Here is a 26,139-nt window from a genome sequence, read left to right as displayed (position 1 = left end):
TTATATGTCTGTTCTAGAACCCGTGTACAGGTCAAACATTTATAACACTAACTAATGCCTGTATTATATATCTGTTCTAGAACCCGTGTACAGATCAAACATATATAACACTAACTAATGCCTGTATTATATATCTGTTCTAGAACTCGTGTACAGGTCAAACATTTATAACACTAACTAATGCCTGTATTATATGTCTGTTCTAGAACCTGTGTACAGATCAAACATTTATAACACTAACTAATGCCTGTATTATATGTCTGTTCTAGAACCCGTGTACAGGTCAAACATTTATAACACTAACTAATGCCTGTATTATATGTCTGTTCTAGAACCCGTGTACAGATCAAACATATATAACACTAACTAATGCCTGTATTATATGTCTGTTCTAGAACCCGTGTACAGGTCAAACATTTATAACACTAACTAATGCCTGTATTATATGTCTGTTCTAGAACCCGTGTACAGGTCAAACATTTATAACACTAACTAATGCCTGTATTATATATCTGTTCTAGAACCCGTGTACAGGTCAAACATTTATAACACTAACTAATGCCTGTATTATATGTCTGTTCTAGAACCCGTGTACAGATCAAACATATATAACACTAACTAATGCCTGTATTATATGTCTGTTCTAGAACCCGTGTACAGGTCAAACATTTATAACACGTAACTAATGCCTGTATTATATGTCTGTTCTAGAACCCGTTTACAGGTCAAACATTTATGTGTTAAGCAATCTGACAACAATATTCCTGGACTGGAGACTCAGCTTTCAGCTCAATGGCCAGTTGAGAGAGTTTGTCGTAGCCGAGAGAGGACAGCGCCTGTATAGTGGGTTAGACAGCAGCATCCATATTCCAAAGACCACAGATAAAAGTAAGTGTTCAATGTACCAACAGTGTACACACAGCACACCCACAGTGTACTCATAGGGGTATATTTACTAAGCTCCCGATTTTGACCGAGATGCCGTTTTTTCATCAAAGTGTCATCTCGGTAAATCTCGGTCATTTACTAAACACTAATCACGGCAGTGATGAGGGCATTCGTAATTTTTTGCTAGTTTAGGTAAAAAATTACGAATGAATACACCATCGGTCAAAACGCGGCTGTTTAAGTATGAATCTCGGTCATTTACTAAGAAGTGCAAAGCAAAAAAACACAAAACACTGCCGTGAAAAATTACAACTCGTAAAAAAGTCCTAAAAAAAAACAGACCTGCTTTTTTTATCCGTGATTTGAGATGCATGCAGGGATCCATGAGATCCGTGCATGTATATCAGTGGGAAGGGGTGTGAAAGTGCTTATTTTTGCTAAAAAAATTGCGTGGGGTCCCCCCTCCTAAGCATAACCAGCCTCGGGCTCTTTGAGCCGATCCTGGTTGCAGAAATATGGGGGAAAAAATGACAGGGGTTCCCCCATATTTAAGCAACCAGCATCGGGCTCTGCGCCTGGTCCTGGTCCCAAAAATACGGGGGACAAAAAGAGTAGGGGTCCCCCGTATTTTTAAAACCAGCACCGGGCTCCACTAGCTGGACAGATAATGCCACAGCCGGGGGTCACTTTTATACAGCGCCCTGCGGCCGTGGCATCAAAAATCCAACTAGTCACCCCTGGCCGGGGTACCCTGGGGGAGTGGGGACCCCTTCAATCAAGGGGTCCCCCCCCCCAGCCACCCAAGGGCCAGGGGTGAAGCCCGAGGCTGTCCCCCCCCATCCAATGGGCTGCGGATGGGAGGGCTGATAGCCTTTGTTGTAAAATAAAAGATATTGTTTTTAGTAGCAGTACTACAAGTCCCAGCAAGCCTCCCCCGCATGCTGGTACTTGGAGAACCACAAGTACCAGCATGCGGCGGAAAAACGGGCCCGCTGGTACCTGTAGTACTACCACTAAAAAAATACCCAAAAAAAGACAAGACACACACACCGTGAAAGTATAATTTTATTACTTACATACACACATACATACATACATACTTACCTATGGCCCCACGCAGGTCGGTCCTCTTGTCCAGTAGAATCCAAGGGTACCTGTTGAATAAATTATACTCACGAGATCCAGGGGTCCAGGCTCCTCGGCAAATCCAGGGTTAATCCACGTACTTGCCAAAAATAAAAAAACGGTGTTCCGACCACGAACTGAAAGGGGACCCATGTTTGCACATGGGTCACCTTTCCCCGAATGCAAGAAACCCACTTTGCCTTCTGGCTAAGTGGGTTTCTTCAGCCAATCAGGGAGCGCCACGTTGTAGCACTCTCCTGATCAGCTGTGTGCTCCTGTCTTCACTGACAGGCAGCACACGGCAGTGTTACAATGTAGCGCCTATGCGCTACATTGTAACCAATGATGGGAACTTTCTGCCCTGCGGTTGACCTAAAGTGACGTCACCGCTGAGCAGAAAGTTCCCATCATTGGTTACAATGTAGCGCATAGGCGCTACATTGTAACACTGCCGTGTGCTGCCTGTCAGTGAAGACAGGAGCACACAGCTGATCAGGAGAGTGCTACAACGTGGCGCTCCCTGATTGGCTGAAGAAACCCACTTAGCCAGAAGGCAAAGTGGGTTTCTTGCATTCGGGGAAAGGTGACCCATGTGCAAACATGGGTCCCCTTTCAGTTCGTGGTCGGAACACCGTTTTTTTATTTTTGGCAAGTACGTGGATTAACCCTGGATTTGCCGAGGAGCCTGGACCCCTGGATCTCGTGAGTATAATTTATTCAACAGGTACCCTTGGATTCTACTGGACAAGAGGACCGACCTGCGTGGGGCCATAGGTAAGTATGTATGTATGTGTGTATGTAAGTAATAAAATTATACTTTCACGGTGTGTGTGCCTTGTCTTTTTTTGGGTATTTTTTTAGTGGTAGTACTACAGGTACCAGCGGGCCCGTTTTTCCGCCGCATGCTGGTACTTGTGGTTCTCCAAGTACCAGCATGCGGGGGAGGCTTGCTGGGCCTTGTAGTACTGCTACTAAAAACAATATCTTTTCTTTTACAACAAAGGCTATCAGCCTCCCCATCCGCAGCCCATTGGATGGGGGGGGACAGCCTCGGGCTTCACCCCTGGCCCTTGGGTGGCTGGGGGGGGGGGACCCCTTGATTGAAGGGGTCCCCACTCCCCCAGGGTACCCCGGCCAGGGGTGACTAGTTGGATTTTTGATGCCACGGCCGCAGGGCGCTGTATAAAAGTGACCCCCGGCTGTTGCATTATCTGTCCAGCTAGTGGAGCCCGGTGCTGGTTTTAAAAATACGGGGGACCCCTACTCTTTTTGTCCCCCGTATTTTTGGGACCAGGACCAGGCGCAGAGCCCGATGCTGGTTGCTTAAATATGGGGGAACCCCTGTCATTTTTTTCCCCATATTTCTGCAACCAGGATCGGCTCAAAGAGCCCGAGGCTGGTTATGCTTAGGAGGGGGGACCCCACGCATTTTTTTTTGGAATTTTACATTGTTTAATTTTTTTTAAAAAAAATACGAACCCCAGCACGGATCACACAGATCCAGCCGAGATTGATTGTAAAAAAAAACGGCAGTGTTTTGCTAATCACTGCCGTAAAATTAGGTAAAAAAACACGAATGACATCGACATCGGAAGCAAAGAAAAACCCGAATACGACAGCTTAGTAAATCCATCGTAATCAATTCAAAAAGTTGCAGTTTTACACTGTCGATGTCATTCGTGATTGAACTTTGACCTTTTTACGGAAATTACGAATCTTAGTAAATAAACCCCATAGTGTACACACAGCAAACTCATAGGGGTAAATTTACTAAGATTCGTAATTTCCGAAAAAAGGTCAAAGTTCAATCACGAATGACATCGACAGTGTAAAACTGCAACTTTTTGAATTGATTACGATGGATTTACTAAGCTGTCGTATTCGGGTTTTTCTTTTCTTCCGATGTCGATGTCATTCGTTTTTTTTTACCTATTTTTACGGCAGTGATTAGCAAAACACTGCCGTTTTTTTTTTACAATCAATCTCGGCCGGATCTGTGTGATCCGTGCTGGGGGTTCTTATTTTTTTTTGTTTTAATTAAACAATGAAAAATCCCCAAAAAAAATGCGTGGGGTCCCCCCTCCTAAGCATAACCAGCCTCGGGCTCTTTGAGCCGATCCTGGTTGCAGAAATATGGGGAAAAAAATGACAGGGGTTCCCCCATATTTAAGCAACCAGCATCGGGCTCTGCGCCTGGTCCTGGTCCCAAAAATACGGGGGACAAAAAGAGTAGGGGTCCCCCGTATTTTTAAAACCAGCACCGGGCTCCACTAGCTGGACAGATAATGCCACAGCCGGGGGTCACTTTTATATAGTGCCCTGCGGCCGTGGCATCAAAAATCCAACTAGTCACCCCTGGCCGGGGTACCCTGGGGGAGTGGGGACCCCTTCAATCAAGGGGTCCCCCCCCCCCAGCCACCCAAGGGCCAGGGGTGAAGCCCGAGGCTGTCCCCCCCCATCCAATGGGCTGCGGATGGGGAGGCTGATAGCCTTTGTTGTAAAAGAAAAGATATTGTTTTTAGTAGCAGTACTACAAGGCCCAGCAAGCCTCCCCCGCATGCTGGTACTTGGAGAACCACAAGTACCAGCATGCGACGGAAAAACGGGCCCGCTGGTACCTGTAGTACTACTACTAAAAAAATACCCAAAAAAAGACAAGACACACACACCGTGAAAGTATAATTTTATTACATACATACACACATACATACATACATACTTACCTTAAGTTCCCACGCAGGTCGGTCCTCTTCTCCAGTAGAATCCAAGGGGTACCTGTTGAAGAAATTATACTCACGAGATCCAGGGGTCCAGGCTCCTCGGGAAATCCAGGGGTAATCCACGTACTTGACAAAAAAAACAAAACGGTGTCCCGACCACGAACTGAAAGGGGACCCATGTTTGCACATGGGTCACCTTTCCACGAATGCCAGAAAGCCACTCTGACTTCTGTCTAAGTGGGTTTCTTCAGCCAATCAGGGAGTGCCACGTTGTAGCACTCTCCTGATCAGCTGTGTGGTCCTGTCCTCACTGACAGGCAGCACACGGCAGTGTTACAATGTAGCGCCTATGCGCTACATTGTAACCAATGATGGGAACTTTCTGCCCTGCGGTTGACCTAAAGTGACGTCACCGCTGAGCAGAAAGTTCCCAGCATTGGTTACAATGGAGCGCATAGGCGCTACATTGTAACACTGCCGTGTGCCGCCTGTCACTCAGTACAGGAGCACACAGCCGATCAGGAGAGTGCTACAACGTGGCACTCCCTGATTGGCTGAAGAAACCCACTTAGACATCAGTCAGAGTGGGTTTCTGGCATTCGTGGAAAGGAGTCCCATGTGAAAACATGGGGCCCCTTTCAGTTCGTGGCTCGGCTTTCCGTTTTCTTATTTTATGCAAGTACGTGGATTACCCCTGGATTTCCCGAGGAGCCTGGACCCCTGGATCTCGTGAGTATAATTTCTTCAACAGGTACCCCTTGGATTCTACTGGAGAAGAGGACCGACCTGCGTGGGAACTTAAGGTAAGTATGTATGTATGTGTGTATGTATGTAATAAAATTATACTTTCACGGTGTGTGTGTCTTGTCTTTTTTTGGGTATTTTTTTAGTAGTAGTACTACAGGTACCAGCGGGCCCGTTTTTCCGTCGCATGCTGGTACTTGTGGTTCTCCAAGTACCAGCATGCGGGGGAGGCTTGCTGGGCCTTGTAGTACTGCTACTAAAAACAATATCTTTTCTTTTACAACAAAGGCTATCAGCCTCCCCATCCGCAGCCCATTGGATGGGGGGGGACAGCCTCGGGCTTCACCCCTGGCCCTTGGGTGGCTGGGGGGGGGGGGACCCCTTGATTGAAGGGGTCCCCACTCCCCCAGGGTACCCCGGCCAGGGGTGACTAGTTGGATTTTTGATGCCACGGCCGCAGGGCACTATATAAAAGTGACCCCCGGCTGTGGCATTATCTGTCCAGCTAGTGGAGCCCGGTGCTGGTTTTAAAAATACGGGGGACCCCTACTCTTTTTGTCCCCCGTATTTTTGGGACCAGGACCAGGCGCAGAGCCCGATGCTGGTTGCTTAAATATGGGGGAACCCCTGTCATTTTTTTTCCCATATTTCTGCAACCAGGATCGGCTCAAAGAGCCCGAGGCTGGTTATGCTTAGGAGGGGGGACCCCACGCAATTTTTTTTGAAAAAATAAGCACTTTCCCACCCCTTCCCACTGATATACATGCACGGATCTCATGGATCCGTGCATGCCTATCCAATCACGAATAAAAAAAGCAGGTCTGTTTTTTTTTAGCACTTTTTTACGAGTTGTAATTTTTCACGGCAGTGTTTGTTCTTTTTTTGCTTTGCACTTCTTAGTAAATGACCGAGATTCATACTTAAACAGCCGCGTTTTGACCGATGGTGTATTCATTCGTAATTTTTTACCTGAACTTGCAAAAAATTACGAATGCCCTCATCACTGCCGTGATTAGTGTTTAGTAAATTACCGAGATGACACTTTGATGAAAAAACGGCATCTCGGTCAAAATCGGGAGCTTAGTAAATATACCCCATAGTGTTTCCACTGTGTACTCACACTGTAACCACAGCAAACCCATAGTGTATCCACTGTGTACTCACACTGTAACCACAGCAAACCCATAGTGTATCCACTGTGTACTCACACTGTAACCACAGCAAACCCATAGTGTATCCACTGTGTACTCACAGTGTAACCACGGCATACCCACAGATTACCCACAGCAAACCCATAGTGTATCCACTGTGTAATCACAGTGTAACCATGGCGTATCCACAGTATACCCACAGATTAGCCACAGTATACCCATAGTGTATCCACTTTGTACTCACAGTGTACCCATAGCACAGCCACAGTGTACTCAAAGCGTACACACAGCATACCCATAGTGTAACCACGGCGTATCCACAGCATACCCACAAAGTACCCACAGATTACCCATAGTGCAACCACAGTATACCCACAGCGTACACACAGCATACCCATAGTATATCCATAGTGTACTCACAGCATACCCATAGTGTAACCACAGTATACCCACAGCGTGCAAACAGCATATCCATAGTGTATCCATAGTGTACTCACAGTGTACTCACAGCATACCCATAGTGTATCCACAGTATACCCACAGCATACCCATAGTGAAACCACAGTATACCCACAGCGTACACACAGCATACCCATAGTGTATCCATAGTGTACTCACAGCATACCCATAGTGTAACCACAGTATACCCACAGCGTACACACAGCATACCCATAGTGTACTCACAGCATACCCATAGTGTAACCACAGTATACCCACAGCGTACACACAGCATACCCATAGTGTATCCATAGTGCACCCACAGTGTACTCACAGCATACCCATAGTGTATCCATAGTGCACTCACAGTGTACTCACAGCATACCCATAGTGTAACCACAGTATACCCACAGCATACCCATAGTGTATCCATAGTGCACCCACAGTGTACTCACAGCATACCCATAGTGTATCCATAGTGCACTCACAGTGTACTCACAGCATACCCATAGTGTAACCACAGTATACCCACAGCATACCCATAGTGCACCCACAGTGTACTCACAGCATACCCATAGTGTAACCACAGTATACACACAGCGTACACACAGCATACCCATAGTGTAACCACAGTATACACACAGCGTACACACAGCATACCCATAGTGTATCCATAGTGCACCCACAGTGTACTCACAGCATACCCATAGTGTAACCACAGTATACACACAGCGTACACACAGCATACCCATAGTGTATCCATAGTGCACCCACAGTGTACTCACAGCATACCCATAGTGTAACCACAGTATACACACAGCATACCCATAGTGTATCCATAGTGCACTCACAGTGTACTCACAGCATACCCATAGCCTACCTCCCAACTTCTTGGTTTTCTAAAGAGGGACACACGCGCGGCTTCGGCGCTCCCGAAAAAGGGGCGTGGCCTAAGAAAGGGGGGGTCGCGAGAGGCGCCCCCGTTTTCGTCACTGAGGGGGCATGCCCAGCGCTCTGTGAGCCGCTGGCATGCCCCCTCTCCCTTTGACTCAAGTGAATAGACGCTGTGCGCATGCGCACAGCGTCTATTCACCGCTGCTCTGCTAAGCAGGGCAGCGAGACACAGAGTCTCCCAACTGCCCCCCCACCGCGGGACACTGCGGCCAGCGGGTGGGACAGCGGGACAGCCCCCAAAAAACGGGACTGTCCCACGAAAATCGGGACAGTTGGGAGGTATGCCATAGTGTAACCACAGTATACCCACAGTGTACACACAGCATACCCATAGTGTATCCATAGTGCACTCGCAGCATACCCATAGTGTAACCACAGTATACCCACAGCGTACACACAGCATACCCATAGTGTAACCACAGTATACCCACAGCGTACACACAGCATACCCATAGTGTATCCATAGTGCACTCAGTGTACTCACAGCATACCCATAGTGTAACCACAGTATACCCACAGCATACCCATAGTGAATCCATAGTGCACCCACAGCGTAAACACAGCATACCCATAGTGTAACCACAGTATACCCACAGCGTACACACAGCATACCCATAGTGTATCCATAGTGCACTCAGTGTACTCACAGCATACCCATAGTGTAACCACAGTATACCCACAGCATACCCATAGTGTATCCATAGTGTATCCATAGTGCACTCACAGTGTACTCACAGCATACCCATAGTGTAACCACAGTATACCCACAGCGTACACACAGCATACCCATAGTGTATCCATAGTGCACTCACAGTGTACTCACAGCATACCCATAGTGTAACCACAGTATACCCACAGCGTACCCATAGTGTATCCATAGTGCACTCACAGTGTACTCACAGCATACCCATAGTGTAACCACAGTATACCCACAGCGTACACACAGCATACCCATAGTGTATCCAAAGTGCACTCACAGTGTACTCACAGCATACCTATAGTGTATCCACTGTGTACTCACAGTATACCCACAGCGTACACACAGCATACCCATAGTGTATCCACAGTATACCTACAGCATACCCACAGCGTACACACAGCATACTCACAGTGTACCCACAGCATACCCAAAGCACACCCACAGGGTCCCCACAGCATACCCTCAGCCCACCCAGTGATCCACAACATACCCAGAGTGTAAAATACTCAATACAGTGTAGCCGTATGCTCTGCACAGCAATCCTCAGTACAGTGTAGCCCAACATAAGGTCTATGCTCTGCACAGCAATCCTCAGTACAGTGTAGCCCAACATAAGGTCTATGCTCTGCACAGCAATCCTGAATGCAATGTAGCCCAACCATAGCACCAGCCTGGGTTGGCATCAGAGGAGGACTGCCGGGACTGGAGCCCTGGACCCAGGCTAGGAGGGGGCACGGATGGCAGTGGTGTAGATTGTTGCATACCACAGGCAGCCATAGAGGGACTGTGTCGGCGGCATTTTGAATTTGGCGCTTGCAGTGAGCCAATTGGAGCTTGTGGACTGGCAGCCAATCAGGAGTGCCTGCTCTGGACTCCCTCCCTGTGCCATTGCTGTGGTGTCGGCATGCCGCGGTCGTGCTTGGGGCTCCACCTGATTTCCAGCAGGTAGAGCGAAAGGGGGGAGGCCCTGCCCATTCTGGCAGTCTCGAGCCCAACATTTCTGATGGCAGTCCTTGCACCAGCTACAATAAATGCAGAGATAGCACTAGCACCAGCTTTACCGCACTCTAGAACCAGCTTTACCGCACTCTAGCACCAGCTTTACCGCACTCTAGCACCAGCTTTACAGCACTATAGCACCAGCTTTACAGCACTCTACAACCAGCTTTACAGCACTCTAGCACCAGCTTTACAGCACTTTAGAACCAGCTTTACCGCACTCTAGCACCAGCTTTACCGCACTCTAGCACCAGCTTTACAGCACTATAGCACCAGCTTTACAGCACTCTAGCACCAGCTTTACCGCACTCTAGCACCAGCTTTACAGCACTCTAGCACCAGCTTTACAGTACTATAGCACCAGCTTTACCGCACTCTAGCACCAGCTTTACCGCACTCTAGCACCAGCTTTACAGCACTATAGCACCAGCTTTACAGCACTATAGCACCAGCTTTACAGCACTCTAGCACCAGCTTTACAGCAGTCTAGCACCAGCTTTACAGCACTCTAGCACCAGCTTTACAGCACTCTAGCACCAGCTTTACAGCACTATAGCACCAGCTTTACAGCACTCTAGCACCAGCTTTACAGCACTCTAGCACCAGCTTTATAAATGCAGAGATCTCATTGGACAAACAACTAACACGTGTTTGCTCTGCAGCTTTTTACTTTCAGGTGACATGCACAACTGACATGGGAAGTGTGAGCACGCCAATAGTGAGATTCAACTCAGCTACCGGACTAGGTAAGAGCGGATTATAATGTATTAGTATTGTGTTACATTGTCTCTGCTGCTACCTCACGTCATACTAAATTCCATCATGCTATTATAAATACCATGTGATGCTATAGTAGCAGAGGGGAAGGTATTGTGATCTCGGTGCTTGGGACGCCGGTCTTAAGACTAACGACAGAAGCATCCAGACGCTCAGGATCTCGACACCTAGTAGGTTCGTATTCTATCCCTGATCCCTAACCTCCCTGACCCACCTTTCCAGCAGCCTGACCCTAACACTCCAAAGCCCCCCCAAGCCCTTCCCCCCCAGAGCAGCCTAACCCTCCCTGGTGGTGCCTAAACCTAACCCCCTCCTCCCTGCAGCCTAAAGGTAACCCTCCCTCCCCTGCAGCCTAACTTTAACCCTCCCCCACAGCCTAACCCTAACCCTCCCCCCGCAGCCAAACCCTCCACCGCAGCCTAAACCTAATCCTACCCCCACAGCCTAACCCTCCCCCTTAGCCTAACCCTCCCTTACAGCCTAAAGGTAACCCTCCCTCCCCTGCAGCCTAACCTTAACCCTCCCCACAGCCTAACCCTCCCCCCGCAGCCTAACCCTCCACCGCAGCCTAAACCTAACCCTCCCCCCACAGCCTAACCCTCCCCCCACAGCCTAACCCTCACCCCACAGCCTAACCCTCCCCCTCAGCCTAACCCTCCCCTGCAGCCTAAAGGTAACCCTCCCTCCGCAGCCTAACCCTAACCCTCCCCTGCAGTCTAACCCTAACCCTTCCCCCGCAGTCTAACCCTAACCCTCCCCCGCAGCCTAACCCTAACCCTCCCCCGCAGTTTAACCCTCCCCCGCAGCCTAACTCTAACTCTCCCCCTGCAGCCTAACCCTAACCCTCCCCCGCAGCCTAACCCTAACCCTCCCCCACAGTCTAACCCTAACCCTCCCCCCGCAGTCTAACCCTAACCCTCCCCCGCAGCCTAACCCTTCCCCCACAGTCTAACCCTAACACTCCCCCACAGATTAACCCTCCCCCGCAGCCTAACCCTAACCCTCCCCCACAGCCTAACCCTCCCCCGCAGTCTAACCCTAACCCTCCCCCGCAGCCTAACCCTAACCCTCCCCCACAGTCTAACCCTAACCCTCCCCCCGCAGTCTAACCCTAACCCTCCCCTGCAGCCTAACCCTTCCCCCACAGTCTAACCCTAACACTCCCCCACAGATTAACCCTCCCCCGCAGCCTAACCCTAACCCTCCCCCACAGCCTAACCCTCCCCCGCAGTCTAACCCTAACCCTCCCCCCGCAGTCTAACCCTAACCCTCCCCCGCAGCTTAACCCTCCCCCGCAGCCTAACCCTAACCCTTCCCCCACAGTCTAACCCTAACACTCCCCCACAGATTAACCCTCCCCCGCAGCCTAACCCTAACCCTCCCCCACAGCCTAACCCTCCCCCGCAGTCTAACCCTAACCCTCCCCCCGCAGTCTAACCCTAACCCTCCCCCGCAGCTTAACCCTCCCCCGCAGCCTAACCCTAACCCTTCCCCCACAGTCTAACCCTAACACTCCCCCACAGATTAACCCTCCCCCGCAGCCTAACCCTAACCCTCTCCCCGCAGCCTAACCCTAACCCTCCCCCACAGCCTAACCCTCCCCCGCAGTCTAAACCTAACCCTCTCCCCGCAGCTTAACCCTAACCCTCCCCCACAGCCTAACCCTCCCCCGCAGTCTAAACCTGACCCTCTCCCCGCAGCTTAGCCCTAACCCTCCCCCACAGCCTAACCCTCCCCCGCAGTCTAACCCTCCCTCGCAATCTAAACCTAACCTTCTCCCCGCAGTCTAACCCTAACCCTCCCCCGCAGCTTAACCCTCCCCCGCAGCCTAACCCTAACCCTTCCCCCACAGTCTAACACTAACACTCCCCCACAGATTAACCCTCCCCCGCAGCCTAACCCTAACCCTCCCCCGCAGCCTAACCCTCCCCCACAGTCTAACCCTAACCCTCCCCCCGCAGTCTAACCCTAACCCTCCCCCGCAGCCTAACCCTTCCCCCACAGTCTAACCCTAACACTCCCCCACAGATTAACCCTCCCTCGCAGCCTAACCCTAACCCTCCCCCACAGCCTAACCCTCCCCCGCAGTCTAACCCTAACCCTCCCCCCGCAGTCTAACCCTAACACTCCCCCACAGATTAACCCTCCCCCGCAGCCTAACCCTAACCCTCTCCCCGCAGCCTAACCATAACCCTCCCCAACAGCCTAACCCTCCCCCGCAGCTTAACCCTAACCCTCCCCCACAGCCTAACCCTCCCCCGCAGTCTAAACCTGACCCTCTCCCCGCAGCCTAAACCATAGCCTGACGACAAGTGCGGACACCTCAGTATCCTCTGCATTTACATGTCACTGGCCCCGGTCGGCACTGAGTCGTCCAATGTGACCCTGTATCTCCTGGGCTAGTGCTTAGTTTTGTCATTATATTTGATTTAACGTGCTTATGATTTATATAGTTCTATGGGGAATATTATCACATCACTCGTTACGGCTCTGCTATGTAATAATTATGCCCCAGTTGCATGTATGGTTGTTGGGGTGCCGTGTCCCAGCTGAGGGATAGAAGTGATCGCTGTCTCCCCATAGCACAGAATGGCTAACGTCATCCTCAGGTTCATTCACTATCAGGGCCAAACTCAGCAAAGCCAAACTCTCCAGAGCTTGATAAATAGGGAATAGTAGGGAGAGCGGCCTTTTGCTTTACCATGCCTGATACAGGAGGCGTCTCTCATTCCATCTGTACGAGGCATTTACTAACTACAGCAGCTCCAATACTGAAATACAGTAGCCCTAAACTCTGCTTCAACTAAAACTTTGCTAAAACTGCTTCAAAATCATCCTCGTCCACCTCAGGCTCTCCCTCATCAAGCTCTGGTAGTTCAGAGTCAGATTGTAATAATTGAGGGAGAGTGCGTTTGTGAGACCAACAGGGGGGGCTGAAGAGCCTGTCTGTGGTCGGCAGCAGTTACCATAAATGTGTTCATAGTTTGTTTCAGGGTCTGTCTTTCTTGCTTAACCGTAGCTAGCTCCGAATTAATACTGGAAATCATAGTTTTAAATCATTCCATCCACTCTGGTGCCTGCACATCACTACCCTGTGAAGGTATTGAGCATTGGGTACACATCAGTGACCCCTGTGAGGAAGGTGTAAACCTAGCCTTGCATAAAGTACACACAGGCTTCTTTGCAGACATGCAGATTAGTATGAAAAACACAGCACACTAACCCGGACCACCCTGAAAGGAGTGACACAGAGAGAGATATGGGAACCAGCACACTTCACCGGCCCAGACTGACCAGCGCCCCGCTGGATGACCTCTTAATGTAATTTGCCTCACAGCGCTCCCTCTTCACTATAACCCCCTGGTACCAGTTTCCAATGGTGATTCAGTGGGTCCTGGAGGAGCAGAGTCTGCATGCAGCCTGTGAAGCAGCATCAGCAGGAAATGGCGCAGTTTGCCTTCTGGTCCCGCTCTCCGGGAAGCCCCGCCCCCATAATAGCGCGCGGTCCCCTCTTTTTTTATACTGGCTGTCTATAATTAGTGTAAAGACGAGAGCACAGAACCCCCGGTTACTTGTTGCCAGTCTGGGTAGTCAGTGTGCACCGCGGCCCGGAGCCAGGTGGACACTGTCCCTCATGCCACCATCACAAACGCTAACCGGGACCCTGGTGTAACACTCACCGCACCGCGTCGTGGTCTCTCTTCGGCATCTGTTAAGGGGTGGCGGCATGCTGCCGGCGTGGGCTCACTCTCTGGGAGTGTGAGAACATCACCTCAGGAGCTTGGTGTCCTGTCAGCGGGGATACGAACCATTAACTCTAAGGAAGTTGGTTCGCCCCCCCTAAGTCCCACGACGCAGGAGACCGGTTGCCAACCAGTGTGCCTGAAAATAATAAACTAAAATACATTTCTGAAGAAAACTCTCTGGAGAGCAACAGAATGCACTCGGCTCCTTGTGCACATTTTTCTAAACTGAGGGGTAGATTTATTAAAATGCCGTTTTCGTTCCTTATATGCAGGGACCCGCTTTATCACATTATCGTGGTGAAGTGGGTCCTCTTTTCCGATGCATTTACTAAGCCTGCTGTCTTCGCTATGGGAGTGCGTTATCTCACCCTGCTGGTGATACGCGTCCTCCCATAGCGTCCGTCTCCCTCGGCCGCAGTTGTCACTTCCACGCCTGCGCCGTACATTCACTCCCAGCGTACCTTGCGGGGGGTAATGCTGGCACATGCGCGGTTTGCTTTGCTGGACGCAGGAGCCCTTGTATGTTTAACAATAAAGTTTATTGAAAGACACAAAAAAAAAGGGGAACTGCTTGGCGACCCGCAGTGCCGGATCTGTGAGGCGAAAAGGAACAGGGTAGGGGAGACCAACGTTTGGGCACACCGAACGTTTATAAGTAAGCAAGCTTATCGGTGCTCTGCCTAACAGATAGAGGCGCCGATAAGCCAGAGGGCGCATACCGCCCCTGCTTCCAATAGCGCTTCGACAGGATAATACATCAGGGGATGCGCTATCTGTGGCACATAACGTGTGTAAATAGCGCATTACCCCTTAAAGAAGGATAGTAAATCTACCCCTGAGTCTGCTAGGAGGGGCATAGAGGGGAGGAGCCAGCACACACTATTGATTTCTTAAAGTGCCAGGCTCCAGTGGACCCGATCTATACCCCATGGTAATACACTATTCCCCAGTATCCACTAGGACGTAAGAGAAACTTTAGTTATACTATAGCTATTGTAGTGTTATTCAGGAGGGTAACGTTCTATCTAAACCTTATGTAAAGCAGTTCAAACCCAATTATTCATTCAGACCAAACGGGGTTAAGGTCTGTAACCTGAAAATCCATTTGTATTCCAAGTGTACCAGATCCTTTCCTCGAGCCCCTCCTCTCTTCACGGGGGGCACATGATCGAGCGTCCGATATTTAAGCATGGCTATGTTGTGGCCCGCTGGTAAAAAATGTTTGGCGACTGGTTGGTCGCTTTGTTTTTTAAGTAAAGCATTTTTTTTTTACGGCACCTTTGTGATTAGCAATTCTCTCTTTGAACATAGGGAGTCATTCCGACCCGATTGCTCGCTGCAGTTTGTCGCAGAGCAGCGATCGGGTCGGGACTGCGCATGCACCGGCGCCGCAGTGTGCTGGCGCATGGCAGCCGTTGGTGCCTAGTGATCACCTCTGAGACAGAGGCGGTCTCTGGGTGGGAGGGGGCTGAACGGCGGCGTTAAGCCACCGTTTAGGGGGAGCGGTCCGGCCAACGCAGGCACGGCCGGACCATTGGGGGTCACACGCAACCGCTGCGGGCCGTCACATGCAGCCGCTGCGGACCGGGGAGCGACGAGTAGCTCTCGGCCAGCACGCTAAAGCTGCGCTGGCCGGGAGCTACTCTTGAAGCGCAAAGGCATCGCCACTGTGCGATGCCTTAGCACTTCTGTGGGGGGGGGGGGGTAGGGGGGGCGGCACTGACATGCGCGGTGGACTAGCCCTGTACTGGGCGTCCCCCCGCATGTCTGTGTGAATGATCGTAGCTGTGCTAAATTTAGCACATCTACGATCAACTCGGAATGACCCCCGTGGTTTCTGTTTTGCCAATATAATTAAGGCAGCAGGGACATGTAATCATATATACAACAAACTGCGTTGTGCATGTCAGGTGATAACGACGAAAGAGCTGAAGTGAAGGACTCTGAAACGTTGATTCACTAAAAGGGGAGTCTTCGTGATTTTTATTTAGACGTCTGAGTGCCACCTCACGGCTCATACAGTATATATATATATAATTTATATTAGAATATACAGGGAATCTTGTGTCGGCGTGGTCCCGTCCAGCTCATCCTCCTACACCGGCGGATAGTGCAGCAGCTTTTATCTGCTCTCCGTCTTGGTTGTTTTGTCTTTTTATGACTTCATTGCTTGGTTTATGTGGTTGTGTCAGTGCGCGCGGTGCTCTGCAGTAGGAGACGGTGTTTATTCTAGTAAATGAAGATGCCAAACAAAGGTTAGGATTAGTCACCCGGAGGATGGCGGGGAGCGCGTGTAAGTCAGCGCCTGACATATTCTATTTGTGGGCCGCTGACATTTTCCTCTGTACTCAGTGTAAAGATTGAGCTGAACTCATTTCATGTCTCATGAATCAGTCTCTTGCAGCAGCTCCGATATGAGAGGCTTCTCCAGTGCGCAGGATAATGGCGAGACCTCAGCAATGGCCGCTGCAGTCATTGTGGAATCCTGCACAGAGCAGCTCCGATGTGAGAGGCTTCTCCGGAGCGCAGGATAATAGCGAGACCTCAGCAATGGCCGCTGCAGTCATTGTGGAACCCCGCACAGAGCAGCTCCGATGTGAGAGGCTTCTCCAGAGCACAGGATAAGGACGAGACCTCAGCAATGGCCGCTGCAGTCATTGCGGAACCCCGCACAGAGCAGCTCCGATGTGAGAGGCTTCTCCAGTGCACAGGATAATGGCGAGACCTCAGCAATGGCCGCTGCAGTCATTGTGGAACCCCGCACAGAGCAGCTCCGATGTGAGAGGCTTCTTCAGTGCGCAGGATAATGGCGAGACCTCAGCAATGGCCACTGCAGTCATTGTGGAACCCCGCACAGAGCAGCTCCGATGTGAGAGGCTTCTCCAGTGCGCAGGATAATGGCGAGACCTCAGCAATGGCCGCTGCAGTCATTGCGGAACCCCGCACAGAGCAGCTCCGATGTGAGAGGCTTCTCCAGTGCACAGGATAATGGCGAGACCTCAGCAATGGCCGCTGCAGTCATTGTGGAACCCCGCACAGAGCAGCTCCGATGTGAGAGGCTTCTCCAGTGCACAGGATAATGGCGAGACCTCAGCAATGGCCGCTGCAGTCATTGTGGAACCCCGCACAGAGCAGCTCTGATGTGAGAGGCTTCTCCAGTGCACAGGATAATGGCGAGACCTCAGCAATGGCCGCTGCAGTCATTGTGGAATCTCGCACAGAGCAGCTCCGATGTGAAACGCTTCTCCAGTGCACAGGATAATGGCGAGACCTCAGCAATGGCCGCTGCAGTCATTGTGGAACCCCGCACAGAGCAGCTCTGATGTGAGAGGCTTCTCCAGAGTGCAGGATTATGGCGAGACCTCAGCAATGGCCGCTGCAGTCATTGTGGAACCCCGCACAGAGCAGCTCCGATGTGAGAGGCTTCTCCAGTGCGCAGGATAATGGCGAGACCTCAGCAATGGCCGCTGCAGTCATTGTGCAATCCCGCACAGAGCAGCTCCGATGTGAGAGGCTTCTCCAGTGCGCAGGATAATGGCGAGACCTCAGCAATGGCCGCTGCAGTCATTGTGCAATCCCGCACAGAGCAGCTCCGATGTGAGAGGCTTCTCCAGAGCGCAGGATAATGGCGAGACCTCAGCAATGGCCGCTGCAGTCATTGTGGAACCCCGCACAGAGCAGCTCCGATGTGAGAGGCTTCTTCAGTGCACAGGATAATGGCGAGACCTCAGCAATGGCCGCTGCAGTCATTGTGCAATCCCGCACAGAGCAGCTCCGATGTGAGAGGCTTCTCCAGAGCGCAGGATAATGGCGAGACCTCAGCAATGGCCGCTGCAGTCATTGTGGAACCCCGCACAGAGCAGCTCCGATGTGAGAGGCTTCTTCAGTGCACAGGATAATGGCGAGACCTCAGCAATGGCCGCTGCAGTCATTGTGCAATCCCGCACAGAGCAGCTCCGATGTGAGAGGCTTCTCCAGTGCGCAGGATAATGGCGAGACCTCAGCAATGGCCGCTGCAGTCATTGCGGAACCCCGCACAGAGCAGCTCCGATGTGAGAGGCTTCTCCGGAGCACAGGATAAGGGCGAGACCTCAGCAATGGCCGGTGCAGTCATTGCGGAACCCCGCACAGAGCAGCATCAATGTGAGAGGCTTCTCCAGTGCACAGGATAATGGCGAGACCTCAGCAATGGCCACTGCAGTCATTGTGGAACCCCGCACAGAGCAGCTCCGATGTGAGAGGCTTCTCCAGAGCACAGGATAAGGGCGAGACCTTAGCAATGGCCGCTGCAGTCATTGTGGAACCCCGCACAGAGCAGCTCCGATGTGAGAGGCTTCTCCAGAGCACAGGATAAGGGCGAGACCTCAGCAATGGCCGCTGCAGTCATTGTGGAACCCCGCACAGAGCAGCTCCGATGTGAGAGGCTTCTCCAGTGCGCAGGATAATGGCGAGACCTCAGCAATGGCCGCTGCAGTCATTGTGGGACCCCGCACAGAGCAGCTCCGATGTGAGAGGCTTCTCCAGTGCGCAGGATAATGGCGAGACCTCAGCAATGGCCGCTGCAGTCACTGTGGAACCCCGCACAGAGCAGCTCCGATGTGAGAGGCTTCTCCGGAGCACAGGATAAGGGCGAGACCTCAGCAATGGCCGCTGCAGTCATTGTGGAACCCCGCACAGAGCAGCTCCGATGTGAGAGGCTTCTCCAGTGCACAGGATAATGGCGAGACCTCAGCAATGGCCGCTGCAGTCATTGTGGAACCCCGCACAGAGCAGCTCCGATGTGAGAGCCTTCTCCAGTGCGCAGGATAATGGCGAGACCTCAGCAATGGCCTCTGCAGTCATTGTGGAACCCCGCACAGAGCAGCTCCGATGTGAGAGGCTTCTCCAGTACACAAGATAATGGCGAGACCTCAGCAATGGCCGCTGCAGTCATTGTGGAACCCCGCACAGAGCAGCTCCGATGTGAAACGCTTCTCCAGTGCACAGGATAATGGCGAGACCTCAGCAATGGCCGCTGCAGTCATTGTGGAATCTCGCACAGAGCAGCTCCGATGTGAGAGGCTTCTCCAGAGCGCAGGATAATGGCGAGACCTCAGCAATGACCGCTGCAGTCATTGTGGAATCTCGCACAGAGCAGCTCCGATGTGAGAGGCTTTTTCAGTGCGCAGGATAATAGCGAGACCTCAGCAATGGCCGCTGCAGTCATTGTGGAACCCCGCACAGAGCAGCTCCGATGTGAGAGGCTTCTTCAGTGCGCAGGATAATGGCGAGACCTCAGCAATGGCCACTGCAGTCATTGTGGAACCCCGCACAGAGCAGCTCCGATGTGAGAGGCTTCTCCAGAGCGCAGGATAATGGCGAGACCTCAGCAATGACCGCTGCAGTCATTGTGGAATCTCGCACAGAGCAGCTCCGATGTGAGAGGCTTTTTCAGTGCGCAGGATAATAGCGAGACCTCAGCAATGGCCGCTGCAGTCATTGTGGAACCCCGCACAGAGCAGCTCCGATGTGAGAGGCTTCTTCAGTGCGCAGGATAATGGCGAGACCTCAGCAATGGCCACTGCAGTCATTGTGGAACCCCGCACAGAGCAGCTCCGATGTGAGAGGCTGCTTCAGTGCGCAGGATAATGGCGAGACCTCAGCAATGGCCGCTGCAGTCATTGTGGAACCCCGCACAGAGCAGCTCCGATGTGAGAGGCTTCTTCAGTGCGCAGGATAATGGCGAGACCTCAGCAATGGCCGCTGCAGTCATTGTGGAATCCTGCACAGAGCAGCTCCGATGTGAGAGGCTTCTCCAGTGCGCAGGATAATGGCGAGACCTCAGCAATGGCCGCTGCAGTCATTGTGGAACCCCGCACAGAGCAGCTCCGATGTGAGAGGCTTCTCCAGTGCGCAGGATAATGGCGAGACCTCAGCAATGGCCGCTGCAGTCATTGTGGAAAGCAAAAACAAATGAAATCTATTTTAGCATTGTCAGCCTTTGTGTTACTACCAAGTCATTTCTGAAACGCAGCACAGCGCATGCCGCCATAGGAACGGGGGGGGGGGGGGGGGGGCTTATTCCATTGTTTTTTTGCATGTCAACAACATGTCGACATTATTGCAGTATTAACATGTAAAATATCAATATCTAGATCCTGTCAACATTCTCGTGTCGCCATTCAGAATGATGGCATAGTGAATGGCGGACTTGTATACCACCCCCATGGTATGATACGGTGAGAAAGAGGCAGCCGGTGCTGACACGGCACATGGTCCTGTTGCTGCAGGGTTACCACACCTATATTTTCAGATTTGCTGACAGGGGACGTGGAGAAGGCGCCACCTATTTATCGTTGGATTTTGGACGGGATTTATGACTGTAAAATCATTCACTCTTTTGCAAAAATGATAAATGATGGGCGATTTTGCGACTTCCTGCGACGGTGCCTTCTGCGAACTTGGCGCATCTATCCTTTCTACACTTTGCCTCTTAATGTCATTTATTTGTAAATTATATTAAGGATAGGGCTGCATTGTAAATGCTGCTGCTGTGAACATTCTGATGATCTGATTGGCTACAGGTTGTTCACCGTATAATAGTTGTGAAATATAAACTCCCGGGAACGCAGCAGGAACAAAGGTGTGCTGCGACCCACAGGTAACCGCTCAGTGTGCCAGCCTGCGCCCCTATACATCGCACACACACACAAGTCACACCGTACACTAAGCACAACTCACAGCACAATTAGTGCAGCAGAATGCAGCCAGGGTGGCGGGAGGGCGCTTCCATATATCAGCCAGGGGTATAATGGCCTATTAGTAAGCCGATATATGGAGATGAGAGTGTGCAGCCAGCCGTGCGCAGGGAAAATAAATATGTGCGGATTAATAACAGACCAATAATAGGAGAGGAGGCAGCGCGGGAGACGGGACAGTAATGGAAGCCTGCTCAGGCAGAACACTTAGTAGCTGGTAAGGGAGAGAGGGGTCTGTGGGGCAGGAGAGGACAGGGGCAATGCGTGGTGAGGGGTACGCTGTGCCATGGCAGTCTGTATGAGGGGTGCCTGTGATGCCGGGCACCTATGGCAGGGGTACAGTGTGATGTACACAGGAGACACAGGCTCTGTGCTATTCCCTCCTGTGTCCTCATATACGCTGCTGCACTGACTCCTGTAGGTCTACATGTTGCTGGTAGCCAGATACAGCAAGACCGAGTATGTATTCCCATTGCACTCAGCCCTGAGGGGACATGCATTGCTATGGGCAGGACAAGGAGCGTATCTAGCTAAGTTCTGTCATTAATATTATTTTATTTTTACTCTGAATGACCATCTATAAATATCTGCGGACGCGTCCTGTTTCACGCCGCTCTTTGTTATCATCGGGAAAAACACGTGAAATCCGTGTTTTTCTATTTCTAACAATGTGAAATTATTTATTTAATTGGAAAACAAGCAAAGAAGCAAAAAACATAACACTGTCCAGGGGTCGTGTACGTGTTCCCTAATCCGGAAGATCTGGTAAGCACTTGTGTATCAAAATGGTGGTGACTGCACGGTGGGAGGGGGGATTGCAGTCTCCCCTCCGGAATGTAAGCGGGTACACTTAGCGCCTGACCAGGTTTGTGTTTGCAGGACTAGATAGTATTTTGAACATAAGTAAAACTTTCTGACTTAGAGGGTGTGTCCTGAGGTTTCGGTGATCTGGCGTGGGCCATTACTTTCAGTGGGACACAGTTTGGCCATTCAGATACACTTTATTCAGAGAAATGGTAAAATGCAAATAAAACCGTACAGAGTGCTGTTCCCACTATGATCAGATTGTGTTGTAGGATCATATCACAAATGAAAGTAATACATGTTCCCGTTCTTTCAATATTTAAATGGGATTTTTCTTGCAGACGGAACAATACAGCCTTAATTTTGGAGCTCATTAATGTATGCTTAAGAGTATTTGATTAGCCAATACATATTTAATTAGCTCTGCATTGATTCTATAAATTGGATAGGTGCAATGGACATTGGGGGTAATTCCAAGTTGATCGCAGCAGGATTTTTGATAGCAATTGGGCAAAACCATGTGCACTGCAGGGGAGGCAGATATAACATGTGCAGAGAGAGTTAGATTTGGGTGGGGTGTGTTCAATCTGCAATCTAATTTGCAGTGTAAAAATAAAGCAGCCAGTATTTACCCTGCACAGAAACAAAATAACCCACCCAAATCTAACTCTCTCTGCACATGTTATATCTGCCTCCCCTGCAGTGCACATGGTTTTGCCCAATTGCTATCAAAAATCCTGCTGCGATCAACTTGGAATTACCCCCATTGTACGTTAATTAAAGGCTAAGTCTGTGATGTCCGCTGAGTAATTATATGTGGTGTAATCATGTGATGGCAGACGCTCCTGACTCTCTCTCTCTCTTTGTAGCTCCTGCGCAAACTTTCCCGAACACGAGAAACGGCACGGAGGCGAGAGGAAACGCCATCTACACGGAGCTGTGGTTTATACTCCTCATGGCCCTGATAGGGTTATTGCTGCTGGCCATTTTCCTGTCACTCATATTGCAGAGGAAGCTGACAAAACAGCCCTACCCAAGGGAGCGGCCGCAATTAGTCCCCGCCCAGAAAAGGATGTCTCCGGCGGGGACTTACCTGCAGAATGACACCTACACGGTATGTACGAGTGTCTGGGGCGCTGGTGTCCTCTGTGATTTCACACCGCGCATGCCCCGGTAGTGAGCGTACGCGAGTATGAGTGAGGCGGAGTCGTATTTCAGTCACATCTATAATGGGTGCAGAGTGTGCGATGGGCCCACCGCGCACACCCATGTTCTTCTATGCTTACCTCTCTGGAACCCTGCGTAGACTGCTGCACAAAATGGCGCTACGACTACCTTCCTGGCGATTTGCACATGCACAGTAGAAAAATCACCGGCAAAATGGCTGCCCCACCATTTTCACAGAGACCTGCGCATATGCAGTAGAACTCTGCAACAGCACCAGAGTCTACCCACTCGCACCCCCTGGGCTAGAGTGGAGGGGCCCTGGATGGAGACTGCACACGCCCACTCCCGCTCTCCTGACTGGAGGCGGCCATTTTGTTGGATACTCATGAGAATGTATTCATATGATGTCTCGCTCCCGGGAGTTATTTATTATTGATTGTTTGTCTTAGTAAAGTGTATTTAGTTTTATACAGGTCATGTATATACATCTATTGTGCCCTCCCCACAGGCAGCGCCAAGTGCTAATTCTTTTTCTGCTCTGTTCATGAAAATGCAGCCTATTGATTCAGTAGTAACCTAATACATCAAATAGGAAAGAGGCACAAACTACCTCATGCCTCAGTAACGTCACTAGTGCTAAGAGAATTGACAGACTGAATGTATCATCCCCCCAAATGCAGTGCACAGTAAGGGGCTTATTCATAAAGCTAAATCTGTCAATCATCCAAAACCGGGCGGAGTTTATAGTATCGGGGCTATATAACAAGGTGACCCCCCAGAATATATCATCTGCGTGTTTTCTCAGCTTCCCATGGGAAATGCAGTAGTGGGTACTATGCCCAGCTGCGATAAGCTTAGCTGTGGATGGCACTGCCGGCTGTAGCCTTCACCCTCCGGTATGATATCAGAGGAACCCTCCTCGGCCCCCGGCACTTGCACCTGTGCGGACGGCAGGCCAGGCCTCATCCGGCAGGAAGGTGATGACGTAGTCTATCGTATTACTACGAGGACGCGTCAGAGCCGCAGTCTCCATGGAGACAGGAATCGTTTCTTATAGCTGTGATATATGGCTGTGACACATGATCGGTAACGAGGGGGAATTTGGACCCGACGTGCAGAACTTTGCAAACACATGAGCTCGTTTGTGCGTTTGCTGAGGAGAGATGTGTCCAAGGTTAGTGGCTCGCAGGATCAGACCTAACGTGAATGCATCTGCATGTGAGGGTCGCATAGTGACGGGATGATATTATTACTAGTACAAAACCTCAGCCTAACCCTCACACAACCTTATCATTTCCTAAACGTCTAAGTCTGGCCCAAAACTGATAAGGGGTCCATCGCTGCACCCCGTGCTGTCTGCCACAGTCTGACAGTCTTCTCCGCTCGGGTGTACGTAGATGCCCACCTGTGTGGGAACACGTAGAGCGTCACTGGACAGCGGCAGACAACTGGGTTCTGATAAAATGCCCGACCCTCGGAATTAATATACTGAATGTATATTATGGAATAGTTCCAGGGTTTCGGGGAGACTTAGGGGCTAATTCAGACCTGAGCGCTAAGCTGAGTTTTCGCAAAACGGGCGATCAGGTCTGAACTGCGTATGCACCGCAATGCGCAGGCGCGATGATCCGCAGTGATGGGGAGCGCCGGGCAGCGACGGGATGGTGCGAAAAATCCGATCGCACCGGCAATCACAAGTAGATTGACAGGAAGAGGGCGTTTGTGGGTGGTAACTGACCGTTTCTAGGGAATATCCGGAAAAACGCAGGAGAGACCCAGTGTTTTGTGGGAGAACTCGTGACGTCAGCTCCGGCCCGGTCATCGCAGCGGCTGAGTAAGTCCTGGGCTGTGCAGAGACTGCATAAACAGGTGTTCGTGAAGCTCTACTGCACATGCGATCGCACCCCTGCACAGCGATTACCCCCTCCCCCTATAGGCAGCGACTACCTGATTGCAGGGATGCAAAAAATGCACCCTAGCGATCAGCTCTGAATTACCCCCTTAGGGTTAGAACGTAGGCTTTTTCCCTACAACTGTACAGTACATTAGGAGTTTCTGCTCTGGTTCCTCTCTTACTCTGTAGTCTCTTCCCTTCCCGTCTCTTTATCTGTCTTTACACCTAGAATCAGTCTCTGTCTGCACCGCTACAGCCTGTCCTGCAAGCCCCCGTTACTCCAGTCTCTAATCCAACTTATTGTGTTGAGAACATTCCCGAAAAGGTAAGAAAACCAAGAAAATCCAGTCTAGAGTATACAGCATTTGCTACTAAAACCTGTCCCACATAACCCCCAACAGGTCATGTTTTCTGAATTTCCCCATGTGAGAATTAATGGGATGCTTACTAATGAAGTGAAGACAGCGCCCCATTGTTACCGAAATAGAGATCCATAAATGTTCCATGTTCCAGCAATCTGGATATGCAAACATTTAATCTAATGAAAACTCAGAACTCTTCCTTTACAATTTGCATTGAAAATCTTCTGTTCAGTGCAACCCTGCACAATAGTATTGGAGGAGATTTATCAAATCCCAGAGAGACATAAAGTACTAACCAGTCGGCTTCTATGGGTCATGTTACAAGCTGTGCTAGAATAAGAACGATTGGTAATAAAATTGGTCAGTACTTTATCTCTCTCTCCACTTTAAGTCTCTGCAAGCTTTGATAAATCTCCCCCTTTATCTTAAGACGTTTGGAGATGCTTACTATATAGTGCGGGGTGATTGGGTCAGTTTTGCTCTGAATATTTATTTACATAGAGTTTGTATGAGGCCATTGACTAATGTTTTATTGTCGTCAATGCAGAATTCTCTACTACAGATATAGGGCCTAATAAAGGTTGGATCACAAATCACGATTCAAACGTAGTTTCTCCATTGGCCCCCACTGCGCACGCGCAGGTCCCGAATTCCAAATAATAGATCCCATAAATATTGTTTATAAACCTCAGGAAGCAGCCAGCACCAACTGCTCGTACAAAGCTGAACATCATAAATGTCCAAGACCAACAAAACGGTGTGAGAAGAAGGATATGTCTGTAGGTTAGAACAGCTTAGATCTAGAAGAAAACAAAGTGTTTAAAGTTGACGAAGCCTGAGCATCATTCATATGGTTCTAAGATAGGGGTCATGTTGTTGGGAAGGAAAGAATATTGCCTGAAAAATCGGCCTAAATCATACAAAGATCTTTTC

General features: G+C 50.4%; 1 protein-coding gene across 1 annotated transcript in view; it reads left to right on the top strand.

The window, feature by feature from the left end:
* USH2A (usherin) overlaps window positions 1-26,139 on the top strand; it is a 1,656,840-nt gene that overhangs the window by 1,613,383 nt on the left and 17,318 nt on the right. The window contains exons 70-72 of the mRNA XM_063919430.1: window positions 712-888; window positions 10,382-10,465; window positions 22,653-22,897. Of these exons, the coding sequence (XP_063775500.1) occupies window positions 712-888; window positions 10,382-10,465; window positions 22,653-22,897 (506 nt within the window). The remainder of the gene's footprint in view (window positions 1-711; window positions 889-10,381; window positions 10,466-22,652; window positions 22,898-26,139) is intronic.

This window comes from Pseudophryne corroboree, chromosome 4, assembly GCF_028390025.1.
Source record: "Pseudophryne corroboree isolate aPseCor3 chromosome 4, aPseCor3.hap2, whole genome shotgun sequence".
Lineage (NCBI taxonomy): Eukaryota > Metazoa > Chordata > Amphibia > Anura > Myobatrachidae > Pseudophryne > Pseudophryne corroboree.
This window is presented reverse-complemented; position numbering and strand designations above follow the sequence as displayed.